The sequence below is a fragment of the Bombina bombina genome, chromosome 1 (genome assembly GCF_027579735.1).
Source record: "Bombina bombina isolate aBomBom1 chromosome 1, aBomBom1.pri, whole genome shotgun sequence".
Classification (NCBI taxonomy): domain Eukaryota; kingdom Metazoa; phylum Chordata; class Amphibia; order Anura; family Bombinatoridae; genus Bombina; species Bombina bombina.
The window spans coordinates 1,120,145,390-1,120,158,614 of record NC_069499.1 but is presented as its reverse complement, the minus strand read 5'-3'; the positions used below and the strand labels follow the sequence as shown (position 1 = coordinate 1,120,158,614).

The following is a 13,225-nucleotide window of genomic DNA, read 5'->3' as shown; positions in this document are numbered from 1 at the left end:
TTCTACACAACATCAAATATTACCTTAACAGCTAACTGATTAAACTTTTCACTGCCGGGAATTTCAGAAGTGTGGTGCGCAGTTGCAATTAGCAGCCTTCTAATTACCAAACATCAAAGGCAAAGCCATACATATCTGCTATTTCTGAACAAAGGAGATCCTAGAGCAGCTTTTACAACCATTTGGCATTTGACTGTAGTAGTTGTGTGTAAATATTTTCAGTGAGAAACCCAATGTTTGTGAAAAAGTTAAGACATTTTTTCTGTTATACCATTTGCTGACCAAATGGTGGCATGAAATGTACCAAAATAGGCCTAGATCAATACTTTGGATTGTCTACTTTAAATAAACAAATACATAAATATATAGTTTTGTGGGGCAATTTTGAGAATTTAGGCAGGTCTGCTATACCTAATGTGAGTTACCCCATTGCATCATTTTAGAACATGATATGCATAGCTGCAGATAAAGACCTTAACATTTTAAAAAATAATACAAAAATACATATTTTTGGGCTTAGCTGAATCAGAGGATGCCTATGAATAATTGTGACTTTTTTCAACAGTTAGAAAGCTACAGGTTTTTGTGGAATGTGATAATACATCTTTTTATATATTTCTTTTTTTGTGTGGTAATTTTACAATAATTTCTTTGTGAATAAATATCTATTTCAAACTGCCATCCAGCAAAAAAATAAATATATAGTTGTAGGTAAAGAAAAAAAAGGTTCTATTTCTGTTTAAATGGAATTATAGCAAAAATGCTAAAACAATTCTCCAGTACTTTGGGAAAGTTTTCATCTGAAATTCCCAGCAGCAATTGGGTTAAAGAGACATGAAACCAACCCAAATGATTTATTTCATGATTTACACAGAGCATAACATTTTAAATAACTTTCCAATTTACTTTAAATTATTATTTCAAATTTGCTGCGTTCTTTTGTTGAAAGAGCAGTGATGCACTACTGGTAGCTAGGTGAAAACACCGTGAGCTAATGACAAGGTTCAGATATGTGCAGCCACCAATCAGCAGATAGCTCCAAGTAGTCCTTTGTTGCTTCTGAGCTTGGAAACTGGTAAGTTGTTTAAAATTGCGTACTCTATCTGAATCAGAAAAGTTTAAATTTTGTCATTTGTATGGATTGCACTAAAGCCAACTGCTCTTGGTAAGTAGTCTGGCCCTAAATGTTAATCATCTATTGATAAGTGGGGCATAAACTTTCTTTAATCAGGTTAAAAATACAAAACTGAACCTAAAACTAAATATTGGTTAGACTAGTAATGAGAAGCTAAAATCCACTTACTTTTGAAGTACCCTCCCTCGGACAATGCGCAAGTTCTCAAACACATTCAGATTTCTTAACTCCTCCGGCCAGGATTCAATGTGAAGATATCCTACACCATGATATAAACCACAATGTTGATGCTATTAAAGACTAACCCACCCCAGGTGTATCCCCTGGTCATACACCCTATGTTTATGCTCATAATGCCCAAAACTGTTTTTTATGTATTGCATTGCCAGTTATATTTTCACAATACCTGTTATATCCTCAAGGGTCCTAAAGACTTCCAAGCTTTCTGGGGTCAGAGCAATGCTGTGATTATCCCTATTTGTCAAGACAAAATTGCAGGTTATTAAAATACGCACATTGAAATAACAGAAGACATAATAAATAATATTAGCTTAACCTACAAGATTCTGAGAGGTAAAGGCAAAAAAAAGTCAGTAACGAATATGTCAATATTTGATAAAAACCTGTCTGCGTTTGGCATCACTATGGAAATGTTTACTTTAACAGCTTTATTATCACATTGACTTAATGGTAAGGGGAGAATGTTTTTTTTTTTTTTTTAAACTATGAGCTATCACTAGTTTGAAAAAAATGTATTGAGAACATTAATAGTGTAAAGGCATAGAAAATAATGCATATTGTAGTAGTCCTGTTACTCTACAAAGGAAAAGTGTAAATCTGTAAGGGGAACCCATTATAGGGGAGGGATTTACATTATTGCTGAAAATGTTCTTACCGCTGGAAGGACTCAGGAAGGAATGCCAGGCTGCCAAATATTTTGGTGCACCCTTTAAAATACATTATGTTGCTGGAATTAACAGCTTGTGTCGTCTTCAGAAAGTCCATTCCAAGCCCATAACACACTGTAGAAGAGAATTAAAGAGGAAGCATTGAAGTAAAGTAAAAGTGCAGATCATAGACCATATACCCAGTCATTGTAAACATGTGCAGGGTACTGACCTTTACTGCACACCTTGTTGCATTTCTCACACTTTTGCACGCCTGCCACTGTAACCTCCTGGTTATTTGGAGGGCACACAAGCGTGCACGAGCCATCATCAGTTGAAAGGTAGTTATCTGTGATAAAGAAATTAGCATAATTTAGTCTATGTCATTTGTTTTATAAAACAAGTAAGAACCCCAAATACTCATCTAGAATTAGAACTTTACAGTTTAGTTGGGGGTTAATGTCAGTTTCTTAACTACATAAAGTTTTAGCTTTATTGACATAGCACAAAGGGACTGACCAATCCAGGTTACTAGGGAGCCACCGGTCCTAAAAGTTTACTTCTGTTTTCTATATGTTGGATTATTCTACTTATATCTTTACATATTCTTTCCATGGCTTCTACAATAACTGTATGTCTGGTTCCTCAAAATTTAGTATCTGGGTCCTATTTCATGTAAGTTTGTCTTCCCCTGATACAAAATTCTGTAAGGCGTTTAAAAATATATATTTAAATGTGACAACAGTTATTTTTCCATAAAAGATTAACAAAAAATAATAATTTATGCTTACCAGATAAATTCCTTTCTTTCCAGGCAGGGAGAGTCCACAACTTCATTCCTTACTGTTGGGAAATACAACACCTTGCCACCAGGAGGAGACAAAGACACCCCAGCCAAAGGCTTAAATATCCCTCCCACTTCTCCTATCCCACCAGTCATTTGGCCGAGGGAATGATGAAAAGTAGGAGAAACATCAGGGTATAAAGGTGCCAGAAGAAAAACAAAAAGGGAGCCGCCCAAACAAAGAACAACTTACGAGAGGGGTCATGGACTCTCCCTGCCAGGAAAGAAAGGAATTTATCTGGTAAGCATACATTTTGTTTTCTTTCCATAAGGCAGGGAGAGTCACAACTTCATTCCTTACTGTGGGGAAAACAATACCCAAGCTTCGGAGTACACTGAAGGAATAACGGGAGGGAACAAAAAAGAGGCAGACCCTAATCTTATGGCACCACAGCCTGCAAAACTTTTCTCCCGAAAGCTGCTTCAGCCAAAGCAAACACATCAAACTTGTAAAATTTAGAAAAAGTATGTAAGGACGACCAGGTAGCTGCCTTACAAATCTGATCCATTGAGGCTTCGTTTTTAAAAGCCCAGGAAGAACTACTGCTCTAGTGGAATGAGCAGTAATCCCCTCAGGAGGCTGTTGTCCCGCCGTCTCATAAGCTAGGCGGATGATACTTCTCAACCAGAAAGACAGGGAAGACGTAGTGGTCTTCTGACCCCTACTCTTACTTGCATAGATGACAAACAAAGATGAAGATCTGTCTGAACTCCTTAGTAGCCTGAAGGTAGAACTTCAAGGTACGAACCACATCTAAATTGTGAAGCAAACATTCCTTCGCCGAAGAAGGATTGGGACACAAGGAAGGAACAACAATCTCTTGATTAATGTTGCGATCTGACACCACCTTAGGAAGGAAACCTAACTTAGTACGTAAAACTGCCTTATCGGCATGAAAAACAAGGTAAGGGGATTCACATTGCAAGGCAGAAATCTCTGAGACACTGCGAGCATTGACAATACCCAATAGAAACAAAAACCTTCCAAGACAACAGTTTAATGTCAGCATTATGCATGGGCTCAAATGGAGCCTGCTGCAACACACGAAGAACAAGATTGACACTCCATGGCGGAGCCATCTTTCTAAACAGAGGTCTGATCCTAGTCAGAGCCTTAACGAAGGACTGCACATCCGGAAGCTCAGCTAACCTCTTGTGCAGAAACAGCGACAGGGCCAATAGCTGTCCCTTCAGGGAACTAGCAGATAGACCCTTCTCCAGTTCATCCTGGAGAAAAGATGAAATTCAGGCAACTTTAACTTTATGCCAAGAAAAACTATGCTCCTCCCACCAGTGCAGGTAAGTCCGCCACACCTTATGGTAGATGCGTCGAGTAACTGGCTTACAAGCTTAAATCAAAGTGTCGATGACACTCTCAGAAAAACCACTCCTGGCTACGAATAAGCGGTCAATCTCCACGCAGTCAGCCTCAGAGAATGTAGATTTTGATGAAGGAAAGGACCCTGTATCAGCAGGTCCCTGCAACAAAGTAACCCCCACGGAGGAAATGAGGACATCCCCACCAGATCCGCAAACCGAGTCCTTTGTGGCAAAGATGGAGCAATTAGAATCATCGATGCTTGCTCCTGTTTGATGCAGTATAGTCAGTAATACTCCAGCACCAGTGGTAATACGAGTGCACGCTGGAAGAGCCCCTGCTTGAAGGCTCCAACACAATCCACAAACGATTAACTCCAGCAGCACATCAAGGGTTAACAATTTCCAAACCTTTTATTGTACCCGGAGGAAAACAAACATGATGTTTCGGGCTCAAATGCCCTTAATCATATGACCTTTTTACAACACACATCTTACTTAAATACCTGTCACCACGGGTGTAACTAATCTGATACAATTTCATCATATACCTAACCTTTAGTTCTAGATGCCACCTAGTGGTCAAAGTATAGAATTAGATCTTAATAAAAAGTCTAACAGTGTTACATATTTGCATTTTGAGCCCGAAACGTCATGTTTATTTTCCTCCTGGTACAATAAAAGGTTTGGAAATTGTTAACCCTTGATGCCCTGTTTGATGCAGGCCACCACACGAGGGAGAAGAGGTAATGGAGGAAAGAGATATAGGACTCTGAACCTCCATGGAACCGCTAGGGCATCTATTAGAACAGCTTTAGGATTCCTTGATCTCGACCCGTACTTGGGTAGTTTGGCATTGAGACGGGAGGCCATGAGGTCTATCTCTAGCATCCCCATCTGCTGCATATCTCTACAAAGACCTCAGGGTGGAAAGACTATTCCCCTGGGTGAAAGGATTGCCTGCTGAGGAAGTCTGCTTCCCAGTTGTCCACACTCGGAATGTGGATCGCTGACAGTGTACAGTTGTTAGCCTCCACCCATTCTAGGATTGGAGATACTTCTCTCATCGCTAAGAAACTTCTCGTTCCTCCCTGATGGTTGATGTAGGCTACGGAAGTTATATTGTCTGATTGGAATCTGATAAACTGGGACGAACCCAGGAAGGGCCAAGTCTTCAGAGCATTGAAGATTGCCCTGAGTTCCAAGATATTGATCGTAACTCCCTAGCTGGATAGACTGGCGTCCGTAGTCACAATCTCCCAGGATGGTATCAAGAAACACGTGCCTTGGGAAAGGTAATCTTGACAGAGCCACCAAGAGAGCGAGTCTCTCGACAGGAAGTCCAGAACTATCTGTTATGACTGATCGGAATGGTCGCCATTCCATTGTCTCAGCATGCATAGCTGTAAAGGTCTGAGATGGAATCTGGCAAAAGGAATGATGTTCATACAAGACACAATGAGTCCAATCACCTCCATACACTGGGCCACTGAAGGTCTCAAGGAGGCCTGGAGGGCAAGACATGCTGTTGTTAGCTTGCAATGTCTCTGATCTGTTAGAAAGATCTTCATGGACACCGAGTCTATAACTGTGCCCAGGAAATTCACTTGAGTAAGAGAACTCTTTTCCAAGTTTATCTTCCATCCATGTGACTGAAGAAGACTTAGAAGAAATTCTGAGTGATTCCTTGCTAGATGAAAAGATGGTGCCTGTACCAAGATATTGTCCAGGTAAGGAGCCAAACGGAAGTGCTATTAACTGGAAGTGATGATCCAGAAAGGTGAACCTCAGGAACTGGAAATAAACCCTGTGGATCAGAACGTGAAGGTATGCATCCTTCAGATCTATGGTAGTCATAAACTGTCCTTCCTGAACCAGGGGAAGGATTGATCTTATAGTCTCCATCTTGAAGGAGGGGACACTTAAAAATTTGTTTAGGCACTTCAAGTCCAGAATTGGACGAAAAGTTCCCTCCTTTTTGGGAACCACAAAGAGGTTTGAATAGAACCCCAGACCTCTTTCTGATGCAGGTACCGGGATAATTACTCCTAAGGAGACAAAATCCCGTACACAATCTAAAAATGCTGTTCTCTTCTCTGGTCTTGTAGACAGTCTGGAGAGTAGGAATTTGCACCTGGGCGGATGAGATTTGAATCCTATCCAGTATCCCTGAGATACGGACCTCCAGAACCCAAGTATCCTGAACATCCTGAAACTGCCCCCTACTCAATCCAATCCTGTATTGGGGCCGCCCCTTCATGACGATTTGTTATCGGCGGGCTTCTTTGTCTGTTTGGACTTGTTCCAGGACTGAGCCGGTTTCCAAGCGCACTTGGGCTGCTCAGGTTTGGATGAAGATTGAGATCATTGGGATTTGTCCAAACGAAAGGAGCGAAAATTAGAGGACTGCCGTCCCTTAGGTCTGTTCTTCTTATCCTGAGGTAGGAAGGCACCTTTCCCTCCAGTAACCGTATAGATGATAGAGTCCAGACCTGGTCCGAATAAGATCTTCCCCTTGAATGGAAGAGAAAGGAGTCTGGATTTAGAAGTCATATCTTCTATTGGCTGTTTTTTTTTTGTTTGTTTTTTAAATAATTTTTATTCGTTTTAAACAATATAAAGCAGCAACTGGGGACTTGCAGGACCCCTGCACAATATGACACACATCAAGTATATAGAAACACAAAATCTATAACATATAACTTGTATGTTCAAAAATCAAAGAGTGGAGTCGGTACATTTCAAAATAGCTGTAAAAGGGGTGGGAGAAGGGGGGGGAGGGGAAGAAGGGACCCAGGTGGGGGGGAAAGGGGGGAGGGGGAAACGTCCCAGAGAGTCACCCCGAAGTGGCAGGGATAGGGTCACTTAGGCCCTAACCGGAGGTATCCATAAAGTGTCGTGTGTATCTTTCCAGTCAGCCCAAACCATTTCAAATAGGTCTACTTTGTCCAGACTATAATACATGTCTTTTTCCATTGTATACAGGTAGGCCATCGTGTTAAGAATATCAGACCACCGTGGGGGAGTTACTTTCTTCCAACATCTAGCAATATTAGTTTTAACACGATGACAGGAGATATACACAGAAAATCTGCTGATGTTTAGGGAGAATATGTAAATTTAGGTGGAGTAGTGCCGTTGCGGGACTTTTAGGTATCGTGATCTTGAAAGCCATATTGGCTGTTTTTTTACACACCCTCATAGATTACCTCCCTGATTGGTCTAGATAATTGGGGATTGTCATAACACGAATATGTTGCTATTCTATAACATCTTACAATGTATTCTTTATTATTATTATTTTTTAATTCAGTAACTTGTAAATCCAAGTGCGAAAGTTGCGGTGGTAGTAATATAGATTATATGGAGTATATTTGCTCCAACGAATATATCCGGAAAGTCTAAGAACACACAGCCATTGGCTTAGATTTACACACCTTCTTTAGTACAATTTTGATTGGCCGATTAATCTCACAACGCTTTAACATGAATATGCCGTTGTTCTACCTAATATCTTATAACATATATCCGGTTTGGTAAATCGGACAGTAGTTTCTTGAATGCAACCAAGATGTTCGGTCTAATATACATAATATTAGGAGCCTTGATCTTCAAAGTAACACTTATGTAAGGTTCATATTTCAAAGTGTGCTATTGGTATATAAGATATGAATTTCACGCTGATAGTCTTGGTAGAGACACAGCGGACGCATAGAGCTATTTCCTTATTTAGGTTCCAGTTCAAGTTTTATTGTTTATAATGTAATCTGTATTCCAACTTTGTATGATAATAATGTTACCATCTATTGTTTCTGTCTTTGTCAGTTTAATAGCTAGTGATAGCACATCATATACATTTGTTATTACAAACGTGTAATCTAATGAATTGCTTTAACACCTGTGTAGCAGGGTGTAACCAGGGTGTAGCCTGCAATAACATTGGCTAACGGCTACATAAATAGGAGGCTTCAGTCACATATCAGTATTACCTGCATGAGGAAACAGCGTGGTTAGCGCTGATAAATGCGTAGCTTGTTGTACTGATGTTATTTGTTCATTTTAAATTTGTAAATTGTTTTTAAATACTTTTTCTATAAATTTTTTTTTTTTTTTATACTGGAGTCTCCTTTTCATCATTTACTGCCAGAAACATTTTGGAGCAGAGAACAACCTTGGTCTATATGTGCGCTGGACCACTACAATATACCCAGTATACTTCACTTGCACTATAGTGTGCATTACACCTTGTGAGTATCCACCTGTTGGGAACAGCTAGTGGGTTGAATATACCTAATTGATCTGCACTAGGAGTCGCCCTCTTTATTTTTCCTATTTTTCAGACTGCAGAAATCGATTTTGATTCCAGGAGGATCTGCCCTTGCACTGGTGCACAGTACACTGGGACACTGCTAAGCTCCCAGACCGTCTACCTAGGCATTACCTTTGCCTTTATAAATTGTGAGTACCATTTTACCTTATGAGAATTGCCTTTTGATATACTGGCTACTCTAGGACCGCAAAACCTTAGCATTTAGGCGAATAATCTGCATATTTGCATCACAGATGAAATAATTAGCTACTCTTAAAGCTTTAATTCTCTCCTTAATATCCTCTAGGGGAGATTCCACCTCGATAAGTTCTGACAGGAAGTCGCACCAGTAGGTGGCGGCCACTGCTGCCACCAGTTGAAATAAAAATCCTGCGTATTGGAAAATTCTCCTTAGGAACGTTTCCAACTTCTTATCCATAGGTTCTCTAAAGGAAGAGCTATCCTCAAGAGGGATAGTAGTACGCTTGACTAGCGTCGAAATGGCATCATCTACCTTAGGGATGGAGCCCCACAGCTCTAATTGAGAGTAAAGGACCTGGAACAATTTTTTTAAAGTAGCCGAGGGAGAAAAGGATGTTACAATTCTTTCCCATTAGTTACTAATAATGTTCGCCATACAAACTGGGACTGGAAAAGTTTGTGGGACCTTCCTGTCTTCATAAACCCTATCTAGGGATCTTAGGTTCCTCAGGTAGCGTAGCCTCTGGAACTTCTAGTGTAGACAGGACCTCCTTCAGTAAAAAACGCAGATGTTCAATTTTAAAACTAAAGGAGGGTTCCTCCGCCGGAGGAGATTTAGTAATAGAAGTCTCCGACTCTGAAAGTTCACCCTCTGACGCCACAGAGGTTAACTCATCCTAGGATAGCTGGGGCATACAAGCTAGATCCAGAGATAGGTAGGGCACTTAGGGCCGCGGACAATGCCAATTGTAACTGTGTGGTAAAGTCTGCAGGAAAAAGGCCCCCTCCATACGGAGAAATAGCTGTGCCGCGGGGGAACTGCATGTAAAGTGGTTAGGGTAGAAAGGGTAGTAATCTCTCGGTTCACAGAATCATGAGAGGTTGAAGGCTCAGAGGGACTAACAGCGCTAGGGTTAATAGCAGATTTAGCTCCCTTCTTTGACTTTAAAACAGTACCCAGGCAATTGGAACAAACAGATGGGCAAACCACAGCCTCCTCACAATATAAGCAGGTATTATAAAGCAATACAGAAGGAGTGGAACCTTCTAACATATTATCAGATTCCTCCATAGAAGGTATGTAATCCCTCAAAGAGAAAAACTATACAAAAATAAATGTTTTAAATAAAGAAGGGCACCTTTACAAAACCAATGGCTGGGGCACTCACCACCTCCTAGACCCAGACAAGTTGTCAAGAAACCCTCCTCAGGAGTGTTGTCTGCAGCAGGATCGTAAGGAAGTGAATAAAGCAGCACCCAGTCACATGGTGCTCAAAGCAGGACCTCCCCTGCTATGAAAAACTGTGCAAAGGTATTAAGAGCTGCGCAACTCACAAAAGTGAAACCTGCCTGTTCCAGCCAAAAGTACACAGTCTAAATGAGCCCTAAAAACGTTCTTCACAAATGTTAAAGTAGTATATAAACTCCCCAAACTGTTCCCAATAAACTCCCACTGAGGAGATATTAACCCTCAATCCTACTGAGGTATAGAGGAGTCACACTGTGCACCTATATAAGGCGTCCCTGCTATATGAAAATAATACAGACTTACCATCCAGGATCAAGTGTGACAGCTCTGACAGGGACCTGAGTGTGCAAAAGCAAGCAGTGTAACTCGTTAACACTGATTACTCAGTCTGAATGAACTTTCCCTGCATCTCCAGACTCTAACTTTAATCAATACTCTCACTGAGAGGTTTATATGATTACTTAAAACTCCAGTCCTCTCTTGAAGGGAACATACCCGTTAAGGACTATCCGAATCTTCTGACACTTCTCTGCCATCCTCCTCTAGTGACGAAAGGCAAAGAATGACTGGGGGGATGGGAAAGTGGGAGGGATATTTAAGCCTTTGGCTGGGGTGTCTTCGCCTCCTCCTGGTGGCCAGGTGTTGTATTTCCCAACAGTAAGGAATGAAGTTGTGGACTCTCCCTGCCATATGGAAAGAAATAGAGAATTTATTTTCATAATCCCTTTTCTGATCCCCATTTATACACTTCACTCACTTATACAGAAATAAGTTATTTGCATATGCATCTGCCTGTTTTATCTAGGGGAGCATTATCAAATGGCATCAGCACTGTGTACAAAGCAGGCACATGGATATACCCACACTTTACCTCTGTATTAGGAGTAACTGCATAAAATGATATTGGCATGTTAAAGGGACAGAAAGGTTAAATCTGAGTGCATTTCAGTTTCAAATGGAAGCATTTTTGCAATACACCTCCATTAAGTAATATGCTAGTAAAAGTTATTGTTTCAGCAGCATACGCTGACATTGTGCCAGTGAAAACTTTTAAGCCACTGCTGACTCTTAAAGAAGATGCAGTGTTTGATTGCTGAGGCACATGGTCATCACAGCATATGTGCATATGTCACTTAAAAACAGTAATAACTTTTACTAAAAGCATTTTTGCTAATGGTAGTATACTGCAAACATATATCTACTTAACATTTAAATGCACCCATGCACATTTTAATTATGACCTTTCCGTCACTTTAAGTATAAAATCATCTTATTTTTTATTAAAAGGGACAAGAAACCCAATTTTTTTCTTTAATGATTCAGTCAGCTAGAGCATAACATTTTAAACAATTACCCCCTTTATTTCTATTATCAAGTGTGCTTTTTTTCTTGGTACCCATTGTTGAAGGAGCAGCAATGCCCTACTGGGAGCTAGCTGAATACATTGGGTGAGCCAATGACAAGAGGTATCTATGTGCAGTTACCAATCACCAGCTAGCTTCCAGTAGTGCTTTGCTTCTCCTGAGGCTACCTAGGAATGCTTTAAAACAAAGAATACTAAGGCCTAGATTTAGAGTTCGGCGGTAAAAGGGCTGTTAACGCTCCGCGGGCTTTTTTCTGGCCGCACCATAAATTTAACTCTGGTATCGAGAGTTAAAACAAATGCTGCGTTAGGCTCCAAAAAAGGAGCGTAGAGCATTTTTACCGCAAATGCAACTCTCGATACCAGAGTTGCTTACGGACGCGGCCGGCCTCAAAAACGTGCTCGTGCACGATTCTCCCATAGGAAACAATGGGGCTGTTTGAGCTGAAAAAAAACCTAACACCTGCAAAAAAGCAGCGTTCAGCTCCTAACGCAGCCCCATTGTTTCCTATGGGGAAACACTTCCTACGTCTGCACCTAACACCCTAACATGTACCCCGAGTCTAAACACCCCTAACCTTACACTTATTAACTCCTAATCTGCCGCCCCCGCTATCGCTGACCCCTGCATTACACTTTTAACCCCTAATCTGCCGCTCCGTAAACCGCCGCCACCTACGTTATCCCTATGTACCCCTAATCTGCTGCCCTAACATCGCCGACCCCTATGTTATATTTATTAACCCCTAATCTGCCCCCCACAACGTCGCCGACACCTACCTACACTTATTAACCCCTAATCTGCCGAGCGGACCTGAGCGCTACTATAATAAATGTATTAACCCCTAATCCGCCTCACTAACCCTATAATAAATAGTATTAACCCCTAATCTGCCCTCCCTAACATCGCCGACACCTACCTTCAATTATTAACCCCTAATCTGCCGACCGGAGCTCACCGCTATTCTAATAAATGTATTAACCCCTAAAGCTAAGTCTAACCCTAACACTAACACCCCCCTAACTTAAATATAATTTTTATCTAACGAAATAAATTAACTCATATTAAATAAATGATTCCTATTTAAAGCTAAATACTTACCTGTAAAATAAATCCTAATATAGCTACAATATAAATTACATTTATATTATAGCTATTTTAGGATTAATATTTATTTTACAGGCAACTTGGTATTTATTTTAACTAGGTACAATAGCTATTAAATAGTTAAGAACTATTTAATAGTTACCTAGTTAAAATAATTACAAATTGACCTGTAAAATAAATCCTAACCTAAGATATAATTAAACCTAACACTACCCTATCAATAAAATAATTAAATAAACTACCTACAATTACCTACAATTAACCTAACACTACACTATCAATACATTAAATAAACACAATTGCTACAAATAAATACAATTAAATAAACTATCTAAAGTACAAAAAATAAAAAAGAACTAAGTTACAGAAAATAAAAAAATATTTACAAACATAAGAAAAATATTACAACAATTTTAAACTAATTACACCTACTCTAAGCCCCCTAATAAAATAACAAAGACCCCCCAAAATAAAAAATTCCCTACCCTATTCTAAAATACAAAAATTACAAGCTCTTTTACCTTACCAGCCCTGAACAGGGCCCTTTGCGGGGCATGCCCCAAGAATTTCAGCTCTTTTGCCTGTAAAAAAAAACATACAATACCCCCCCCCCAACATTACAACCCACCACCCACATACCCCTAATCTAACCCAAACCCCCCTTAAATAAACCTAACACTAAGCCCCTGAAGATCTTCCTACCTTGTCTTCACCTCACCAGGTATCACCGATCCGTCCTGGCTCCAAGATCTTCATCCAACCCAAGCGGGGGTTGGCGATCCATAATCCGGTGCTCCAAAGTCTTCCTCCTA

The 13,225-nt window shown here is 40.3% G+C and overlaps 1 protein-coding gene across 1 annotated transcript in view; it reads right to left on the bottom strand.

The window, feature by feature from the left end:
* ERBB2 (erb-b2 receptor tyrosine kinase 2) overlaps nt 1-13,225 on the bottom strand; it is a 202,807-nt gene that overhangs the window by 57,440 nt on the left and 132,142 nt on the right. The window contains exons 8-11 of the mRNA XM_053698075.1: nt 2,255-2,371; nt 2,031-2,157; nt 1,542-1,609; nt 1,304-1,394 (exon numbers count right to left, since the gene is read on the bottom strand). Of these exons, the coding sequence (XP_053554050.1) occupies nt 1,304-1,394; nt 1,542-1,609; nt 2,031-2,157; nt 2,255-2,371 (403 nt within the window). The remainder of the gene's footprint in view (nt 1-1,303; nt 1,395-1,541; nt 1,610-2,030; nt 2,158-2,254; nt 2,372-13,225) is intronic.